The sequence below is a fragment of the Manacus vitellinus genome, unplaced genomic scaffold (genome assembly GCF_001715985.3).
Source record: "Manacus vitellinus isolate BGI_N305 unplaced genomic scaffold, ASM171598v3 scaffold_4_pilon, whole genome shotgun sequence".
Taxonomy (NCBI): domain Eukaryota; kingdom Metazoa; phylum Chordata; class Aves; order Passeriformes; family Pipridae; genus Manacus; species Manacus vitellinus.
In genome coordinates this window covers 39,278,082-39,298,932 of record NW_021940604.1, presented here as the reverse complement: position 1 = coordinate 39,298,932, position 20,851 = coordinate 39,278,082, and the positions used below count along the sequence as shown (strand labels likewise).

At 37.7% G+C, this 20,851-nt stretch overlaps 1 protein-coding gene across 1 annotated transcript in view; it reads left to right on the top strand.

The window, feature by feature from the left end:
- Nucleotides 1-2,336: 2,336 nt before the first annotated feature.
- Nucleotides 2,337-20,851, top strand: part of COL19A1 (collagen type XIX alpha 1 chain) — a 184,923-nt gene continuing 166,408 nt past the window's right edge. The window contains exons 1-4 of the mRNA XM_018078330.3: nucleotides 2,337-2,424; nucleotides 4,557-4,686; nucleotides 13,115-13,189; nucleotides 13,674-13,773. Coding sequence (XP_017933819.1) covers nucleotides 4,593-4,686; nucleotides 13,115-13,189; nucleotides 13,674-13,773 — 269 coding nt within the window. The 5' untranslated portion in view covers nucleotides 2,337-2,424; nucleotides 4,557-4,592. The remainder of the gene's footprint in view (nucleotides 2,425-4,556; nucleotides 4,687-13,114; nucleotides 13,190-13,673; nucleotides 13,774-20,851) is intronic.

Genomic DNA, 20,851 nt, shown 5'->3' with positions numbered 1-20,851 from the left:
CTGAAAAACCATGTTACCGCAAAGATAACATGGGATGTCATCCATTGTCTTCAGGTGCTTCAGCTCCCCCGACACAAAGAAAAGAAGACGATCTATAGAAAATGTTTTCTCTGGAGCGCATCAGTAACTTCAGGTGAACAAGCGTACAGGTGCTTGGAATTTTTAAGCTGTTTATGGTAACAAGAGATGTTTTGCCAGTTGTGGCTTTGCTTATTATTTTTTGGGGGTCATGACAGGGGTTTTTAAAGAGTAAGGTTTTTCTTGTTCCCAAGTTTCACATGACTAGTCATTCAAGCTGTATTTATTAACATGAACAGTGTTGTCCATAAATATGTATGGTGGCACTCCCTAACATTGACTTCCTCAACTAGTATAAATCACTGTAATTCCTTTGATTTGTGTGAACTAGAATAATCCTGTTTAGTTGAAGATCTGGCCCAGCGTACAGGAAGTGTATATGTTAGTCAGGGAAGGTTGTAGCAGTTTCTAATTCTTCTACTTACTACTTTCATGCAGATGTGGAGTGTTCTTTAAAGTTGACACGGCCCAAATAAGGTATTTAATTTTCTATTTGTAGTGTCAATATCTTGGTAAGTGAAGCAACACCCTTGGCTTAGGAATTGTGTTTCATTATTGCTTCATAGGAAAAGAAGACCTCATTTGGATCTGGACCTTCAAGCAATACTGAAATTTTGACAGACAGAAATATTTCTTTAAAGGATGAACTGATTGTATGTGCAACTGTTATGCAATTAAAATGTTTACCTAATTCAGAATTTACAGTGACTGAAATTAATGAGACCATTTATATTCATGTAACACAGATGAATCCAGGTAATTAGGACATGTAAATTAAGTAAAAAAAAATATTTTTTAGAATTTTGTAGCTTGAAAGAGCAATGAGAAATACAGTTCCTTTCAAATCAAAAATGATTATGCCTTTCACTAGGGGCAGAGCTTTTACAAAAGGTCTTTCAACTGAGGATCTCACAACTCTGCTTGAAACAGAATTAGGGCTCAACACTGAAGCCTTTATCAAGTGAACAGTCTGAAGGGGAAGGAAAGTGCTCTGATGATTTTTCAGCTGCGGGATTGGGCTCTTGCCCCTCACTCTGTGAGGTAAGACAGCTTTACTTTCTATAATTTACAGAATGAGCAAGCAAGAAGTGTGACTTGCCTAAAGTTACACCACAAGTCTGTGGCAAAGCTGTGGAATAAAGCACCCCAGCAGATGTGTATGTAAGCTGCAATTTCATCTTTCTCTTGTGATTCTAAGTTGGGAAGAACAACAACTGTTTTGAAATTCAAACCAGAAAGATAATTATGTCTTTCCATGTGATTTGTTGGTTATCCTGGCTAGCTATCTCAATTGAAATGAGGAAACACTTTCCAAAATCTGGTGGGTGTGTGGGAGGGTTTGGGATAAGGGGATTGGGAGTGGAAAAAAGTTTATCCTATGAATTTTCTGACCTGAAGACCATTTGGCTAAATTGATGTTAAGCTGATAAATTCTCATATGACCATCTTCAGGTTTTTTCCCCTGTCAGAACGATTCTACTAGAAAAAGCTAAAATATGTCTTGGATATGCATAAATGAGGTATGTTTACTTAAAGCCCTACTCTCTGTCTTCTGTGTATCTATTTCTAGTCATTCCAGTCCTCTCCATCCTTCTATCTGGTTTACATCTTTAAAATGCAATTCAGAAAACTGCCACAAGCACACTCGGAGAACCTGACAAAAGTGCAGTTTGGCACATTCAGATAAGACCCAGTGGCAGCACTCAGTCTCACTGTTTCATCACAGACAGACAATATTACAAGTGTAAGAACATTCAGGTTTGTAAATTATAGATTTTAAAAGGCAAAGCAAATGTCAGTAATTCGCTGAGCATTGCAGCATCAGTGCCATAAACAGGTGTACTCTCTTGGTTTCTTAAATGGCTGATTTTTAAATTTATGATCAAGTATATAAAATTAATGGCGTATGCTTACACTTAAAGGATAAAAGCTAGTTTCTTCCAGTGTGCTAATGTACGTAATTGATTCTTTACAACTAGAAACCAGATACTCTTTCATTCATGCATTCATCCCATGGCAGTCTAATTTATGGAACTGTGGTGCACTGTTTTTTTGGGGGGAGGTAGTAGGAAGAATTAAAAAAAAACATTTCTTACATTGTTACCTGTCTTGGGATATACACATATGATTATGTAGAATCTGTGTCTGGGTGTCTGTTTGTCCTTTCTTGCAGAGTATTCTTGCTCACTGAGTGGGAGGGTCACACTGTATGAGACTAATAAGGACAGAGCTGCATCCCCCTCTACCACTCTTTGGAGTCTTACTCCAGCAACTCCTCAGCACTACAGCAGCTCTGTACAGGCATTTTCAGTGCTTCCGGGGGACAGAATAATATAAACATTAAAGGTAAGCAACTCATTATTTGTAGTCAATTCTCTAAACATATCACATGTGCACACATACACACATACTACACTACTCCTGGCTTGTTTTGTGGTGGTTTTGTTGGTGGGTTTTTGTTTTCCAAAATAACCATTTAAGTTTATCACTGCTAATATTAACTATGTTTTGTATAAACATGATGTACACTGTAAGTTTTTAATGCACTGCAATCAGCCTATGCTATAGTATGCTTCTCATGACTCTGTAAATACATTGTATATGTTAGTGGGTGACTATAGGTATATGCAAAGATATGCTAATAGAAACAGCCCTATTAAATTAGCAGTAATTTACAAAACTGATTAAACTGTTGCAAATTGCCACAATTCTGACTGTGCATGTATTTACATTTAAAAACCTACCTATTAGTGTATGCTCTTGTAATTAGCTCGCGTACCGGGTGGCCTGCACGCAGTTAGTCGAACACGCCGGTGAGTGAGCTGCGGCAGCGAGTGCCCTCCGAGGAGCAGCAGCTGCGGGGCAGAGCCGGGGATGCCGAGGGGCGCGTCCCGCCGGGCTGGCACCAGCGCTGCCGACCCCGGCCCGCTCCCGCCGGCGGCGGCCCCTCACCTGCGGCCCGTGCAGGTGCCGGCGCGGCCCCGCGGCAGCGGCCCCGGCGGCACCGGCGGGCTCCCCGCCCCGCCGGCGCCGCGCCGGCCGAGCGGGATCCTGGCTCCGCTCCGCCCCGGGGCCCGCAGGAAGCGGCGGCGGGCGCTGCCCCTCGCTCGGCATCGCCGGGCCGGCCGTCCCGGCGCGCAGGAGGGTCCGGGGAGACGGGGGCGGGGGGCGGCGGGAGGGCCCGACAGCGGGGCCGGGGGGCGCGGAGCCGATGAGCTCAGAGAGAGAGGCGAGCGTCCGGCTGCGGGCGGGGGCGCTGCTCGGCTGCTCGCCCAGCCCGCCGCCCAAGCTGTCCGCTTGCCTTTCCGCCTGGAGTGCTGGACCTTCCCTCCGGCAAACCCGGCTCGATCCGAGAGAAATGAAGCTGCCGGCACTGCCGAGTTAAAATCTGAGCGGCCGAGGGCTCGGGTCGCTCCGCAGGCGCCCCGTGGGCTCCGGAGCGCCGGCTGAGCGAGGGAGCGGAACCTCCCGGAGCCCCCGGCGGGAGGGGACCAAGCCTGGAGGTGCGGCGGCAGCGAGGGGGTGGTGATGCTGGTTGTTAGAGCCCTTCAAAAAACGAGTCCTCTGAGGCGGCAGCTCTAGTGAATTCCCGATGCCTGCTTGCAAAGCAGGTGCAGGAAATTAAATGATAATGTTATTTGAACATATATTGGCTTCACTGCTGGTGGGGAGGCTGGAAAAGTTAATGATGGTGTAGTTGCTGTCAGTGCATGTGACTGACAGAATAGCTCTGATGATGAATAAGGTGCCCTGTGAAAATAATTATAAAAATTGCATCTTAGTTATGTGTTTTGCTTTTCTTACAGAAAGTGATTAGATTAGAGTTAGATTGGAATAATATTTGCTATTTTCTGTGTGTCATTAAATCTGCGTGTATCTATGCGTCGCAGTTGACTTAGAAGAAAAGCTGAACAATAAAAGCTATGTTCTTGAAGCCAGACTGTACATTTGTGAGATTTTAAGTGGCAATTAAATATAGGCTGCTTGCATATTTTGCAAGGTAAAGAAACAGCATATTTTGGTTTCTGTTGTGCTTAAACTGAAACAACTGCACGTTGCTCTTTGTTCAATTTGAAGACTACTTCAGCAGTAGTAGTCTTCAAAGTCACTGGAAGTGTTGTGACACCAAATAGTTTAGCTAATATATTGAAAATTGAAAAATAATTTGGGGAGAAATATAAAATTATTAATCACTAATTAAATGGAAAATCAGGGCCTTTACAACTAATATATCTGAGTTAGTTTTTCTAAGGTGTTACTTTGAAGTTCAATAAAGAACTAAAAAGGAGTATATTTGTCATTTATTTCTAAATTGACGTAAGACTTTTTGTAGCTCCTTAAGCAGATAAATTATACACTTGAATGTTGCTAGCAACTTTCTCTTCACAGTTAAGAAATTTTTGTTTGCAGTTTTCTGATGGAGTAAGGCGAAAAGAATAAGATGAAACTGTTCTAAAAATGCTTATTTTCTGTTTCAGATTCGTAGCTGATTGTTCATATGTGTTCAGGGGGAGATGAACTACATTGGATCCTGCATAATTTGGCTTTGTATGGCAGTCTTCCTCCTCCTTCCTGTTTCTACTTCCGTGGCTGTGAGTGACCAGACAGGTACTTCTACTTTTCTTGCCCATCACAGACCAAAGGCATAAATCTCAGTACTGAAAAATTTCTAGCAGATAGCAACAGCACATGGAAAATAAACAGTATGAGGAGATAAAATTATACAAGATCATGTAAATCTTTTTTTGTAGAATGTCCTAGGTTAGAAGCAGTTTCAAAATAGCCTTCCTGTGCTTGGAAGAATTGTGCTTGGAAGAATCGTGCTTGGAGGCAGTTGTAGATCCTAGGAGTTTTGTTTTGTCCTTTTTTTCCGTACCATACAAACCAAGATTATAAATCAAAGTTTGCGAAACTTTTGTGAACAAAGTCACATGGCTTTATTATAGCAGACTAGTTATCACACTGACCTAAACAATACTTCAAAGATCTGTATCTATCTGTATCTATCTTAGACAAAACCTTATGCCTAGTGGGGAAAAGGAATATAGTGATATTTTCTAACTTAAAAGCTGTTACCCATATTCTGCAAATTTTCTCATACTTCTTTGTTTTCTTCTTTCTCTGTCCACGTGTTATCTAGAATTCTCACTTAAACTCTACAGTAACTCTCCAGGGTGTGGTAAATTCTGTCTTAAAGGCACATCATGTGTGCTTCTCACATGAGGAATGTCAGTTTTCTGGAATTGCTCAGCCTCCACACATACCTCAACTTTCTATAAATTTCTTACATTTACTGGCAAGAAGAACATGCTTATTGTTATTTAAATGAAGTACTTTTTTTTTCAAAAATTAACTTAACTTTTAGTAATGCTGTTTTTTCCAGAAATCTGATGAAAGATAATAGAAGCTATACATACACAAAAACTTTGAATTTCAATAGCACATTCGAAACTCAGGCCCAAGAAATTAAAAAATCAGTGACTAGGATAATGATCCTTTTACTACTCCTGGAAACTATAAGTAGTAATATTGAATAAATAATAAGTGTAATGTGTGGGCTCTCAGGTAAGAGTAATGCATTGTGAAGAGTCTGAATTTAAGTCAAAGATTTCTTTCCCTTATATTTTTAGGGCAGCAAGGCTAAGTGCTCTACTGATGAATTATTCTTAATCCCTGTGAGAGAACAAACCTACATCATAGCTGTAAAATCATTCTATTCAACTGTCTGAAAAAAGCAAAATAGGTTGTATTTTCTGTCACTGCTAGCTGGTTAGTTGCAGAAGGGAAGTTTTTAAAAGTACTAAAATCTTGTGAGTGCAGAAGGTTCCCTAACAACATAAATGAATAAATGGAAACTTGAAAAATGTTAAAACAAAATTCCAGGAAGAATTTTCTCTTTTCTTCTATATTCTTTTTTTCCCCATAAAGAAAATATGTCTTAGTAAATGTTGGACATATGTGACAGGTACATTGAACTGCTAATATACAGTGTATCTGAACTCTGCATTACATTCTGTTAGAAGTTAGTGGCTAGGCAGCCAGCAGTGAAGTTGCTGTTTTCCTTAACCTGATTGTCACAAATGGAGCAAATATGGGTCCAATTGAACCACTAGGAAGAAGAAGAGAGATTGAACATATCCTGTGAATAGCTGATGGTGTGCAATTGAGAGATGCTTCTGCAGTTTGTGGAGATACAGGCAGATGGTGAGGAATAACAAGTAGATAGCTGCCAGCTTGAGCAGCTCTGCCAACAGCAGGGAATAGGCTCAGAGTGAAGCCTTAAGTTGATAATGGGAAAGAGACTCTTCTAGAGTCTGTAGGTATGGTTACTGTCCAAAAAAGAAATACAACTTGTAGACCAGTAAGCAGGAGTTGAGAAAGAACGAACCCCGTAATGGAGCAGCAGTAAAACGAATACAGATCTTTCTGCAAACCTTTTGTTAATCTGCCCTGCTCAGCTGACACGAATACTCTGTGTTGCAAAGTAGTCTTGCTACAGTTTGATAATTTATATGCAGATGAATCTGTTACAAATTGGAAATATGCTCACTTCAAGAAGAGAGGAATAGCTAACCTCTTTTTTTTTTTTCCTCCTCCTATCTTGCATTAAGACACTCTAAGTCATTCTTTCTTTTGTCTTTGTTCTCTCCAATGCACCGATTCTGTTTGGATCAGCATCTGTCCCTCAGTATCTGCCTAGACAATCCTTCAACAACATATGCATAGCATTTATTTCTCACTGTGCTAATATGAAAACCTTTCCAGTAAAGCAAATTTAGAGACAATCTGGGATTATTGTATTTACATCCTAAAATTTATCACCTGATCTATTAATTCTAAAGGAATGGCTTTGAAATTCATGAAAAAGTGTGAATTAGAGTTAATTTAAGGGTGATGAGGGAAAGAAGTATGTTAGAGAAAGGATTAACTTGTGTGTATATGTAGGGGAGAGCTTTCTGAGCTGGCATGCCAAATATACTTATTCTTTGGGTCAATATTGTAATAAATAACTACCAGTATTGAAAAAAAGGTCAGTGTGACAGAGTATGCTGGATCATCTTGGAGCAGTCCTCCTTAGGCTCTGAGTGTCCCAGTAACCGTTAGATTCACGGGAAGGATTTCTTTCAGTTCTTGCCTATCCAGAAGCTTTGCTATGCTGAATGTTCATCAGAAGGAAACACTCACTTCTCATGACAGAATATAGCAACTCTGAGGGAGAGGGTTCAAGAGTTTTCCACAATCCTGTTTTTGATCTGACTTCAAGAATATTTTGTTCATGTTGTCAACTTATTGGGAATATTTGGGTTTTGAGAGTGGATATGAGCTGTAGTGACACATGAAGTTCTAATTTAGTCATTCCAGAATGCTCTATATTAAGAATATTAATACTCTGTCTCATTCCCAGATCATTGCTTCTTTTTCAACTTTGTTTTACAATTACTGTTTTTAAAGTCACTTGCTAACCCATGAAAAATGTAGTATAAGCAAAGTCCTGGGACTGTCAGGCATGGTGAATTTCCATTGCCTTTTGACATGGAATCCGTTGTGAAAAGTATAGGCTCTAGATTATAATTTTGGATAGGCACTTTAGCCAAATACAGAGTGGTTTCAAGTATGCAAATCTGTTCAGCTTTTTTGGTTTTAATGTTTTCAGTATGACTAGATACTTCTCAAAATCAAGATAATGACTCTACAGTACTGCTCATATATTCATATTTCTGATATTCCCATCCACCCTGACCTTGAATATTTCCAGGGATGGAGCATTTACTACCTCTCTGGGCAACCTATTCTAGTGTTTCACCACCCTTATCATGAAGTCTAGTCTAAGTCTAACCTCTTTTAGTTTAAAACTATTACCCTTTATCCTGTCACAACAGACCCTGATAGAAAGTCTGTCCCCATCTTTCTTACAAACCCCCTTTAAGTACTGAAAGGCTGCAGTAAGGTCACCCTGGAGCCTTCTCTTCTCAAGGCTGAATGACCCCAACTCTCTTGGCCTATCTTCACAGGAGAGGTGCTCCAGCCCTCTGATCATTTCTGTGGCCTTCCTTTGCATCTGCTCCAGCAGGTCCATGTCGCTCTTATGGTGGGGCCACAGAACTGAATGCAGTCCTCCAGGTGGGAGGGTCTCATGAGAGCTGAGGGGCAGAATCGTCTCCTTCGACCTGCTGGCCATGCTTCTTTGATGCAGCCCAGAATACAATTGGCTTTCTTAACTATGAGCACACACTGTCAGTTCATCTTCAGCTTTTCATTCACAAGTATTCTCAAAGCCTCCCTGTCATGACTGCTCTTAATTGCTTCATCCCACAGCCTGTTTTGATACTGGGCATTGCCCTGACCCATTGTGCAGCACCTTGCACTTGACCTTGTTGAACCTCCTGAGATTCCCAAGGGCCCACTTGTTGAGCTTCTCCAAGTCCCTCTGGATGACATCCTGTCCTTCAGGTGTGTCAACTGCACCACTCAGCTTGGTGTAATCTGCAAATTTGATGAGCATGCACTGGATCCCACTATGTCATTGATGAAGACATTAAATAACACTAGTCCCAGTACAGACCCCTGAGGGACACCATTTGTTACTGATGTCCATCTGGACATTGAGCAGTTGACCACTATCCTCTGAATGTGACTGTCCAACCAGTTCTTCATCCACCAAGCAGCCCACAAATCAAATCCCTATCTCTCCAACTTAGAGATGTTGTAGGGACTGTGTCAAAGGCCCTGCAGAAGTCCAGATAACATCCATAGTTCTTCCCTTGTCCACAGATGTAGTCACTCTATTGTAGAAAGGTTGGTCATGAAGACTAGCCCTTGTTGAAGCCATGCTGGCTGTCTCAAATAATATGAAGTCCTGTTTTTCACTACCTACTCTTCCTTATGGGAGAATAGAGTTTCCCAGGGTCTAGTATGAGTATCCTAACCCTTGAACTCCATTAGTTGGGATTTCTTAATTCTGTCTGCCAAAGCTGTTTGTTACTTTCATAACCATATAAATAGTCACCAGACTTAAGTTGACTTCTTTACTTTATCATGTCTCCGTCATGCTTTTTCCCACCCTTGTCTTAATTAACACATATGTTGTAATGTAACATGATCTGGTTTACAGAGTAAAAAAGGAGTAAAAAAAAAAATTCACATCTCATTTCCCGGTGCCTCTATACTTGAGGCTACACTGAATTCTTGACCTTATTTGAAAGCAGGTCAGCTGAGTCTGCTTAACTTTAGTACAAATACCTTTGTGGTGGACTCATTGGATGTTGTTGCTGATATTTGCATATGTGTTACAAACTCTGAAGATGTTCTTTATGTCTATATATTTATGAAGCTTTATCGAGTAAGTGTGAGACAAATCTTGGCTAATATGTGTTTGTGTCTGAAGCTTGAGTCGACATAGGATGATGGCATATTAGGGCTTTGCTGTTTGACCACATTCATTAGGCTGGTCATGCTTACTGGTGGAAACTTCAGTGCCTGCCCTTGCAATGTGCATTTCTGTGGTGTTAGATGGCAGCTGAAAACTTCAGCTGAACATAAAGTCTAATTGTAAAGTAACATGTAGGTACTTGCAAAGTGAATCTAGCCAGTACAGGTTACATTTGATGTGGAGAAGCGAAGAGTGCTTATTGGAAGTTACGGTTCATAATCAGGAAGTGCACACAAGAGATGTCTTTAAGAGAGACTGAAGCATGCTCCAGAGTTCCTCTGTCCTCGTTTGCTTGGAATGGAAAGCTGAGCGTGGTGCTTAGATGGAAGTTACGCTGTCCTTCAACAGGTGTCCTGATTATTCCAGGAATTAGGAATATGTCATTGCATGTTGCAGCAGATATGTTTAGATGCAATGCCCTTTTTTTTTGTTTTTCATAATTCAATTAGAAAACAAACAAAAAATTCTTACTATTGTTTTACTGGAAAGACAGAAGATCAGTGGTCTGTGATGTATCTGCTTGGTCCGCATAAATACATATTTTCAAAATGATGAGGTTGATTTTATATTAATAGGCTGATATGTAAAACTCATTGATTTATAAATATCAAGGTCTAATTTGTCTTATGGATAGGTGAACTCGTTAATTTATAGATATGTTACCTTGACCTTTGATATCACTGTTGTAATATGAAATTTTTAGTTCAGTCCACACAGATGCAGTTTTACCATGTGCCAAGTAATCTAGTGTATAAATGTAAGCTCGTTCTTTTTACTATTTCATTAATTTTATAATAATGTATTCTAACAGGGCAGATAGGTTCATGGTTTCCATATCTGGCTTAGCAGTAAGGGTTTGCCTGTTTCTTTTCCTTTCCTGAGTATCTTCACATAGACATTCTTATTCAGCTACCCACAGGTTGAATGGGCAAACTGTCTGTTTTGTCTTGGGCTAAAGAAAATATAAGGACCTTCCAGCAGTACTAAAAATTGTGGAAGAGGTTAACTGTACAAGCTGTAACTTAGAAAGAATTTTCATCAATCTATAGCAACGAAAGTCATCAGTCTTGGTATGGAGAGGGTTTGGTCTTATTATTTGAGAGTTTTACCTTAGCTCTCTGGTAAAAAGAACAGCATTGGACTAAAGGAGTACATCAACAGTATGAGATAGAAGATTCATGGTAACCCTTTCAGTTCTTTGGGGGATATGGAATATAACCAAATATCTAACACTCAAATGGCCTGTCTATGCTGTGACTATTATGCCACTGATAAAAATAGGTCCACAGTCTGTGGCATGTGAGGAATCATTGCTATCATCTGAAGAACATAAAAATTAAGGCTTGAGTCTATATTTGGACTTGGAAGAAAGTGGCTGTGGGGAATAAGCTAAAAATTCCTAGTCTTTCACACTAAATCCTCATGTAAGTCAATGCTGAAAAAAAACAAAGCACACTTGTGTCCCAGGTTCTCTAGAGATTACTACATCAGTTTAGGGTAAAATCAGCAGTAAGTAATATCTGTCTGCTCTTATTTTAAGTACTGTTAAGAATTTAACCAAAAAGGGAATTTGCCCTGTAGTCTTTATCTATATATTGAAAAAAAACATGGTTAGAAAACATGCAGATATAAGAAAAATTTCTGTCAATGTATGTCTGACGTGCTATTGTGGCTTCAGTTAAAAATGGCTTCCTTTACACCAACATATTTGTTTGAGCTATACTTACATAAATCTACCATAACTACATTCCCTGTTTTAGAGTGGCAGTATATAGAAGTCTGTAGTTTAATAATCTTTATATCTGATTGACAATTGAGGTTTGTAGACTAAAGGGTATCTAAGGTGAACCTGTTTCTGTCCCATACTGTGTGTATATATCAAATGGTGTATTGAAACTGCTATGTTACTATGTAAATCCAGTGAATGCTTTTCACACTACATAAAATTCCCTGCAAACCAAGAATGGTGAAAGATTTAATTTCGGAGATTTCAACATGAATATTCATTACAATTCTGCATCCTTTATAGGGAAAGGGAATTTATGTTTTTTAATTCATATGCTTTATATAATTCATCGTGAAACTATATCCATCAGTATAGGAAAAATCATGTACATACCTGTATTTGAAGGAAAGAAAGAATTTATTCCCTAGAAGTAAACTAATTTATCTGTGATGTTATTTGTAATTGTAGATTGTTACTTGTAATTGTAGATGTGAAGGACATGGAACTTAATGAATCTTACAAAAAAAAAAGTGTCACCCAGTTCGTTCTTTAAATAATGACATAGCTTTCATTAACCATATAATCAGGAGGTGTCCTTATGTCTGTATTATATAATCTAGTTTCACTTTTACTAGTTATTTCCAATTAACTCTTCTTAATGCAGACCAAATAATGAAATATATTTAATAGCACTCAAGAGTTTTGAAGGATACTATGCTTTCTACATAACTACAGAATGAATGACAAATATCATGCTTTAAGATTACAAATACAGCTATTTTGAATGCCAATGGTTGTCTGGATGCTGTTATGAAACACTTAAATATAGATAATTTTCAGGTTAATGGTAGGGCACTCCTTACTCTTTTCGTTGAACTGACACTTGAGAAAGCCTCTCGACCTTCGCTGTTCAGCAACTTCAGATGTACCTTGGACATCTTTTTAGTTTCATTAGCTCACAGAGCTCTGTGCTTGATAAGCTCATAGGCCAAATATCATTACTTGTCATCGTTCATTTGCTGGTTTTATTAGGATTTAGCAGGGCTCTTTGCAAAACTTGTTAAAGAGCAAGCCCTATTTATTACCTGTGCACCAAAACCTGACATTTTTCTGTATTTGCTTCTTAAAAGTGGGCATTCTTATGTGTCTGTTAAAAAAAGTAAAGAACTAAGATATTGTATATTAATAATACAGTTTTCAATCTAAGCGTTCCATTAGATTTAACCTCAGAGTTTACCATGTTCCACAATTTAGAATATTCTACTTGTTTACCAAAATACTTTGGTTCAGATTTACTCCCCTACTTAATTTTCAACCATTTTTTTAAAATATAAGTATTGTTGGCATTGTTTGTTACAGGATATGATTATAGCCTTGTTAATCCACATTTTGAAATTGCCTACTGTTCCCTGAATTAACAATAGATTATTTTCATAGTAGTCAAGCATCTATGCTTTTTTTTTTCATATTCATTAATAGGGAAAAAAAATTTTCTAACAATATAGTCAGAAATTCAAAAAGAACTTAGAACAAATGTTGTTGCTTTATAGAGTGTTGTAGATGGAAACGGTGTGGTAACAGTTTAGTGTTTTTCTTCTGGTTGTATAGTTCATATGAACTTTAACAAGAAGCAGCTGAATTAAAATGAGGTAAAACTTGTATCTGCTCATATTCTTGTAAGTGTAGTATAGAATCTGAAATATCATTGCTCTCCTATTTAGATGTTGTAATTTGTTTTATAGCTGCTTTTCATATCCTAAAGAAACAAAAAGAAACATTCCTGTTAATATTAATATCACTATCATGATAGTTTTTTATGATTAATTTTAGTTTGATAGCATTTTATGATGTGTTCTGTTTTAAACTGTGTTCTCTTGAAGGTGCTGTGTGTCCTTTAATGAAAACAGCTGTCCGCCATCTCAAACAAATCAACAGAGACAGTCGTGGTGTTTCAGGTAAATGACTGAGCTAGTGTCTATATTAATTGGCTAGTAGTGGATGTAATCATAGTCTGACTTAAACTGGCTTTAAAATTGAAAAGACAGAACAGAATGCCACCCCCAAGCTCCAAAAGCTGCTGCTGTTGTTAGGAAAGTGGGATTAAAATCAAAATGTGTTGTTCTTGGGAAGTATTGCTTCACGTTCGGCAGCCACACTGATTTCCATAGTTTTTCCCAATGATCCCGCATTCTTATCAGTTCAGATGATAAAAGGAAATAACAAATGCATTTCTCAGGTAGCAAAGTCATCTATCAACTGAATTTTGCATGAATAGTTTTGTTAAAATGAATATTGAAATTTTTTCTGTCCTCAAGTATTGATTTTTGAAATAGCTTGTCAGTCTGTATTTCAGAAAATCACCAAGCATGCTAAGAGTCAGTATTTACTTCTGGTTTTTAAATCCCATTAAATTGTATCATATTGTGTCATATTTTATAGGATTTGATCTGGCAGAAAGCTTTTCTTTGAGGCAAACACCTTGTGGAGGGGAAAAGATCTGTTTTAAACTGGGAAGTGCACCTCTCATTAGAGATACAAGGTAAGTAAGATACTACTTTAATCCTTAGTGATAGAATTCAGACCCAATGCTACTAATTAACTGAATTAACTAATTAACTGAATAACTTAGCAGTGTATTCAAAGGACACAACAGAAAGCAGTACATCTTGTTTTCAGGCATTTTGATCTGTAACAGTTTTTTTTTTCTGTGGGAAGCATTTTGATTTTGGTGTGTTTTTCTTTTGGAATCTGGAAGTATCTAGGTAGTAAGTTAATTGTGAATATCACTTTCTCAAATCATGATTTTGATACTGAAAACTCTATTGTTAATACATAAATGTTTATAAAACAAAGGAAACAAATAACTTTCATGGTATGACAAGAAGTATTATGCTAATCTTCCCTCAGTGAAGTTGGCTGTCCTCTCTCTCATTACTGCTGGCAGGATTAAAAAGACAGTGTCACCATTTCTTTGAATGTTATTTTTTTTTCCTGGAATTGACATATTACTTTTGAGCAGCAACAGGATGGTGGGTATTCACTGTAGAGGAGAAAGTAGGCAATATCCTATTCTGACATAGGGTGGGATGAAAGGCAGACTGCATAAAAAATCAAAAGGAAGGTGAAAGAGAGTAAGGCATAATGGGACTGAATGGATTTAAGTTTGCTCCTGGACAAGGAAGTGCCAAGAAGCAGTTAGGAATGCAGTTTCAGGTTCCCTGTACTCAGTGGAGCTCATCTCAGAGCTTCTTGGTTGTGTTGTGCTCTGAGTCATGGGACTGTGGTTTCTGTACAGCGTGTTCCTGCGATGATGAGGGAAGCAACTGTATTCCCATGTCTTCAGGTTGGGTATTTTCTGTTGCAAGAGGTCTGGCTCCAGCTTGCCTAGTTAAAAAATACACCTGGCTCTCGGGTTTCCCCTTTACTTGGATCCTGGGCGTGGCAAAGATGGACTGTGGGTAGCATGAGGCCAGGAAGGAGAAGGAAGAGAGGAATTGGAGGCACCCAGACAAAAAACAAAATGATCTTTGGGAGAGGAGCATGATGAAAGAAAGAGAAGCTAAATATCCTAAATTGCTAGATAGATTCCAAGTTTTTCTGACTTACTAGGTACTGTAAGTGCTAAGTGGTTATGCTTTTGTAGTTTTGCAAAGTTAAACTAATCATTGTCTTTTTTAAATACCACGGACATTAGCTATTAAAGAAAAAATTACTAGATAAAATTCCTTGACATAGGGAGTGCTCTTCTTTTATTAGGACCTTACCAATATTATCCATATTGCCTTTAGAAGAGGAGCAGGAGAAATTAGGTACCACCCATAAAATCTTTACTAAAAATGTAAGTTTGTTAGTAAGAAAAATTTCTTTTGAAAACCCATTCTTAATTTTTCTGATTTTTACAGATTTTTTTTTTCAGTAAATGAGATTTTGAGGGAAACATGAGACTACATAAGAGTAGAAAATCAAGGCAGTAACAAAAACTGTGGAGCAGTTTTCCGTTATGAATAAGAAGCTAAGTAGTGCTAAGAAATGTGTGTTGCAAGCTGACTTTATTTTGAAACAGTAAACAAATCAGTGGCAAAAATGGAGCAGACAGGAGCTATAAATTACAAAAGGGTGGATTATTTAAAATTCATATTACTTTGAGGTAAAATTAATGATTTGAAGTATTGATTTCTAAGAATTTCTAAGTGTTTTTGGAAGTAGTCTGAGAGGTGATGTTGAGGATAAAAAAATGTAAGATTTTTTTTCCCAGCTTCTATTAGTAGGCCTGAATACTAATGTCTGTGTTTTCTTTTCCTCTTTTAAAAGCAGTTTATTAGTGAAGGTAATGAAAATGGGGAATTCACACCATGGCTGATAGCTGTGACTTCAAGAATGTTAACTCTTAGGGAAGTTAATACTTTGCTGAGTATTAAGTTAATACTTGAGAAAGTTGCAATTTTTTTTTTTAATTTTTTTTTTAAACTTTATGGAAGAGGAGAGAAATCTAAGTTCTTTCCTCATGTATTTTATCTCTTCTCTTTATCTCTTTCCTGTATTTTATAAGCTTTTTGAAAGGAGTCAAAAATTGCTAGTTTTATTTCATTGTCAGTGTAACGGGCAGAGGCTAAAGAATTTCGGTGAAGGGTGAACCTGGATGGCAGGTGGTTTGGCTTTAATTGTCTCGGTTCTCCTGTTCCTCTCCTTCCCTGTTGTTGTCTTCCATGTGTCCTCATTAAGGAAAAGCTAAAGGGAAAATCTTTCCCGTTTCCCCTAAAAATATGCATATCTAATGGATAAAAAGTTTAGGTGGATGAGGCAACTGAGATGATTATTAATAAAATAAGCATATCCATGCTAATGTATAAATATAGTTAGGCTGAAAATTAATATCTCATTATTGATGAGAATAAGGTACAAGATAAGATTTTCAGTCCACTTGTTGTCGAATTAAGTAGTGCCTCTTACATATATCTTCCTGAACCATAGAAGGGTTCAAAGTATTTTCAATAACATTCAAGCACTGAAAAATTTCCATTAAATCCTAATACTTCATGGCAATAGTCTCGCTCATGCTTTTTTAACCTTTCTTCACAGAAATGCATGTAATTAAAAGTAAATTCTATTCCTAATTATATATGTTAAATATTTAATGACTTTCTGTTGTTGCGGTTACACTGTGGTTCCAGACATCGCGTGTTATTAGACGCACACAAGTTTTCAGGATCGTTCTCCCTCAGAAAATATTTTAGTAGACGTGGTGAGCAGTAAGAAGCAGAACAGTGTTTGTTATCCATCCTGCAGGAAATTGAGAGTATCTGATTAAGCTGACTAGCAAGTATCAAGTAACTTGGCACATCTCCTCTTGCATTTCATTCGTTCAGTCGTAGTGTGGGTAATAGAAAGCTATGCTGTGCCATTTTTCTTCTGTGATGCCATTTTGGTTTTTTTCAATGGACCTGGAATAGTGTTGCACCTATTTATATGTTGTAAATAATTTACAATGCTCTGTCAGCTTGGGAAATTGATTACATTTATTTATGCTGGATTTTAGTTATAGGTCTTTGTCTCTTTCTGTGATAGAGTTCTGTACATATTTTGTTTTGTGATAGGAGATGGATAGCTTTTATTATGTTCCACGTAATTTACTGTTAAATATTAATGTAATTCCAGTAATATTTTCTGGATTAAAGTGTGATTTTAAAAGTAAAATACTGTGACTTAATTATTGCAGTGCTTACGTGAACTTTAATAGAAGTTCTCCCTGAGGAAAATAGTGTAACTGAGCCTTTGAATCATAAAGAAATTCACCGGAAAAGACTGTTATGCAGACAGTCTAATTATATAGTCATAATCACACCATAGAATTATAGAATAATCATAATTGTGTAATGTTTTACTTTTATTTCAACAAATAAATTGTAGAGTCATATTTTTTTCTCCACAGTTTAACATGTACTGTCTATGTAGTATATTCCAGTGTGGTATAGATTTTTCTGACAAAAGCAACACAGGGCTCTGTGCTGATAGCAGCTCCATTAGGTCTGCCAGCAGTATTCAGTACTTCTGGACATGAAGCCTTTTAGGCTCATCTTTGTTATTCACTTGCCTTAGAGTAGATAGCACTATGAAGAATTAATTTCACTGTCTTTCCCTGGAGATGCATGAGATGTCAACTGTTCCTCATTCTCACTTTTCTGGGTTGCTGGTGGACCATTTTTTTCCTCTTCTGAAAGCACTAATAAAGGAGATAATAAGCTGATTTCGTCTGAGGTTCTGAAGTTTTGGAAATGGATGTTGATTATTAGCAAATCTTCATGGCACTGTCACAGCTTTCTTATTTTGTAGTTTGTTTGGCTTGACAAACCATATTAATTTACTGAGGAGATTATCATAGCTGGCTGTTAAATGATCTGAGTTACGGCACTTGGGATCACTCTCACGACTCTTTTAGGAATTCTTCCCTTTCATTCTAAGATACTACAAAAGAGCTTGGATTTTGACTGTATTTGGACTACTGAGCTCCACTAGCAATGTTGTCACTCACTGCTGCCAGAAGAGCTGTGGTCTGGCCCATATTTCAGGGAAAGTGTTTCACCTCTTTGTGATGTCTAGTTACTGGAGGCAGAAATACTGTTCCCACTTGTCTCAGTAAATTCCAGGCTGGAGGATTCTTTCTGCTAAGAACAGAAATTCATGATGAAAGAATATTTATGTGGGGGTTTCTGTTCATTTTTAGTGCTAACCTTTTTAATTGCAAAAAAATGTGGAGGGAATTCCATTTTGTAAAGCACAGCTGGCATGAAGTGAGGCAGTTTCTGTGCTCACTGTTAGAAGCCTTTTCATTATTAGCAGTATGCTTTCCCAAAGGCACCTATCTCTAGGTGGCTTTGCAACTATTTACTTTGCTGTATGTTCTCTGGCTGTATCTGCTGAGACCTCCCTCTTCACCAAACTAAAAAACCAAGTTCCTTTCATATGACTTCAGCTGTCAGTGAAGGTCCTCATGGGCACGATTTTTTATTAATTTTGCACATGGCATGTGTTTTGGGCAGCAAAGTCAGGTTTAACAGTCTTCTTGAAAAATATTTTTAAGATATATTTTTCTTAAATATAGTATAGAATAGATAGATGTGAAAATCACCAGTTTCCAAAAGATTTCATCAAAAACTTCTAAAACATTGGCCAAACATGGCAATGGGTTGTTACCCCTATTTGGAGGCAGTAGTTGAAATTATTCAAACCAACTTTTATCTGTGCTTACACAAAGTCTTGCTAGCCTTTGCCCTGTTAAAATATTAGATGGTTATGTAAGAAACCACCTTTCCTTTACTGTATCATGTATTTATTTAAGATCTTTTGAGCAGTTGGAGCCAACACTGCCAAGACTGAAATGTCTGGTATTTTGGTTGCAGGGTATTTTCAAGAAAAGGGCCTTGTTTTTGGAATTTGCTTCCTGAGTGTGGGAGCCTGAATGTAGTAAAAATCTTGATTGTTTTTTTCAGGTCTTTCACATCAGTGGATCAGAAGCTGTAGTGATTTAGTCTTTTTTTCCAATTCTTTTTGAAAGGTACTGAAATAGTGTACTTTGTGTTTATTTCCAGAAACTTGAAAACTTACTGTATTTTATAAATTGAAAAGAAGGAAAATACAGTGGTTACTGTTGAAAGAGCAAATTGGTGCTGTACCTACCATTTCAATACCAATTATTTAATTTCATAACTAAGGAGAAAACTGTGGCCTCTTACCATGAAAAATGACAGAACAATGCTTCTTTTAAAGAATAAACACATGTGAATGTTTTTGTGCATATTTGGGCTTATTTCTACCTATAATTTCAAAAGAAATATGCTAAGTTCTTTTCATAAGATTCAAAATTAAGGTATTAATGGATTATAGTTTCTATAATGAGCTTGAATCATCCTATAATTTAATATGCAATTTACTGCGCAGAAATAATTGGGAAAGCAAAGGTAAAGACAGACAGATGGCAGAGGGGAAGAGTACGTGTGCAAAAAAGTCTGGTATTTACATTAAAAGCAGGCTGTGAGGGAACAGAGAGTTAGAAAATCTATTTTAATTATACCACTGCCTGTAACAAATTGGAATTCTTTGATCTGTAGTGTGTTCCCCCAACAGTGCAGTGCTTAGTGGGGCAGTGTTGTACCAGTTGAATTGGTAAGACAGTGCTGGATGAAGCAGATTGTTTCTTTTCCTTTTTTCCCCAGTGATGATGTTCTTGTTGTAAAGCACTTGCAGATAAAGGGAAGGGGCTTTTGGGAGATGTGTATTTTAAGGACACTTGTACACAGCAAGAGTGTGGAGGAGACCAGCAGTGTTTCTGTGGATACCCATGTGCCTCATAGTTCAAGATGAAACTTAAGGCAGCATTAAGCAAATCACAGAAGCACCAAAAGAAAAACTAGTAAAGGCAGTTTACTTTTCTAACATAAAGAACTTTCCTTAATTTGGAAAACATGTATTTCATTGTTATTTTTGTCATTCTGCCTTTGTTTTAAGGGAAAAGTCTGTCTAGTCTGAATTATTATTTGGAAGAAAATAAAATTAGTTCGCTTTCACAACACTCGGCTCCAGCTCTCAGCCTCATCTCACTTTCTCCACATAAGCATCAGCCTCTGTGGTCACTGAGGCTGGTGGCTGATCCCTGTGGCTGTGTGATCTCCAGCAATCACAGCTGATAAGGAGAAAGATAACGCTGCCAGGGCTGGGACCAGCCTGACCTTAGCTTAAACAAACCCTGAAATTGTACCTTCAGTTTTTAATGTTTTAACCTGCCCTGTGGAAAACATTTCCAGTGTTCTGATTAAAACAACAGCATCTGCAGTATCTAAGCAATTTCACTTCTGCTATATATTCCTGTAGGGAATTCCTTTCTATTTTTATCTGATATGGATGCCAAAACTATTTTTCAGTTTTCTTATTGGATAAGATAACAAAATCTAAAACATATACTGTCATAGATATTGAAGTTGCTAGACAAAGTTATTGTGTTATTAGATTTCTAGATTCAGCAGAAGCGATTTACCTGGATACTTCTCAATGACCTTTGAAAAAAATTGGACACAAATTCTGCCATAGGTTGTTCAATTTACCAGCCGAAGAGAGCCTTAAGTAATTCTAGCCTTTGTGGAACTTTCAGCAAAGTTTACATGTCTCTTACTCCCTGCCAAACATGCTGACTTCTAAAATCTTTGCAATGTTGTCTTGGTTTATCTTGGCCACTTTTTTTGAAGCAAAAGTCTCTTAAAAGTGAGTACAAGGAGGACGCAGATATAAGTCCATATGAGATCTGCATTTGATAGTCTTAGAACAAAAGTACAGTTGCAAAATCAGTACAGTTGAAGATACTTGGAAAACCAGAATAGCTATGGGTATATACAGCCATGATATATGCAACTAGAATTCAATGATATGTACTGGGCATAATGCATGCAGCTGAGGATAGACTGTAGCCCTATTATCTTGCAGGATAAAGTTAGAGACTGAAAGATCATTTATCAGTTTTGCTGATTGAGCTGAGAGAATTCAAGTGTCTTTATAAAATGCATATAATTTCTCTAGCTGAAGCAATGGTACCATGTGCTTCAAAAGTCATTTATCAGCAGACTGTGAAA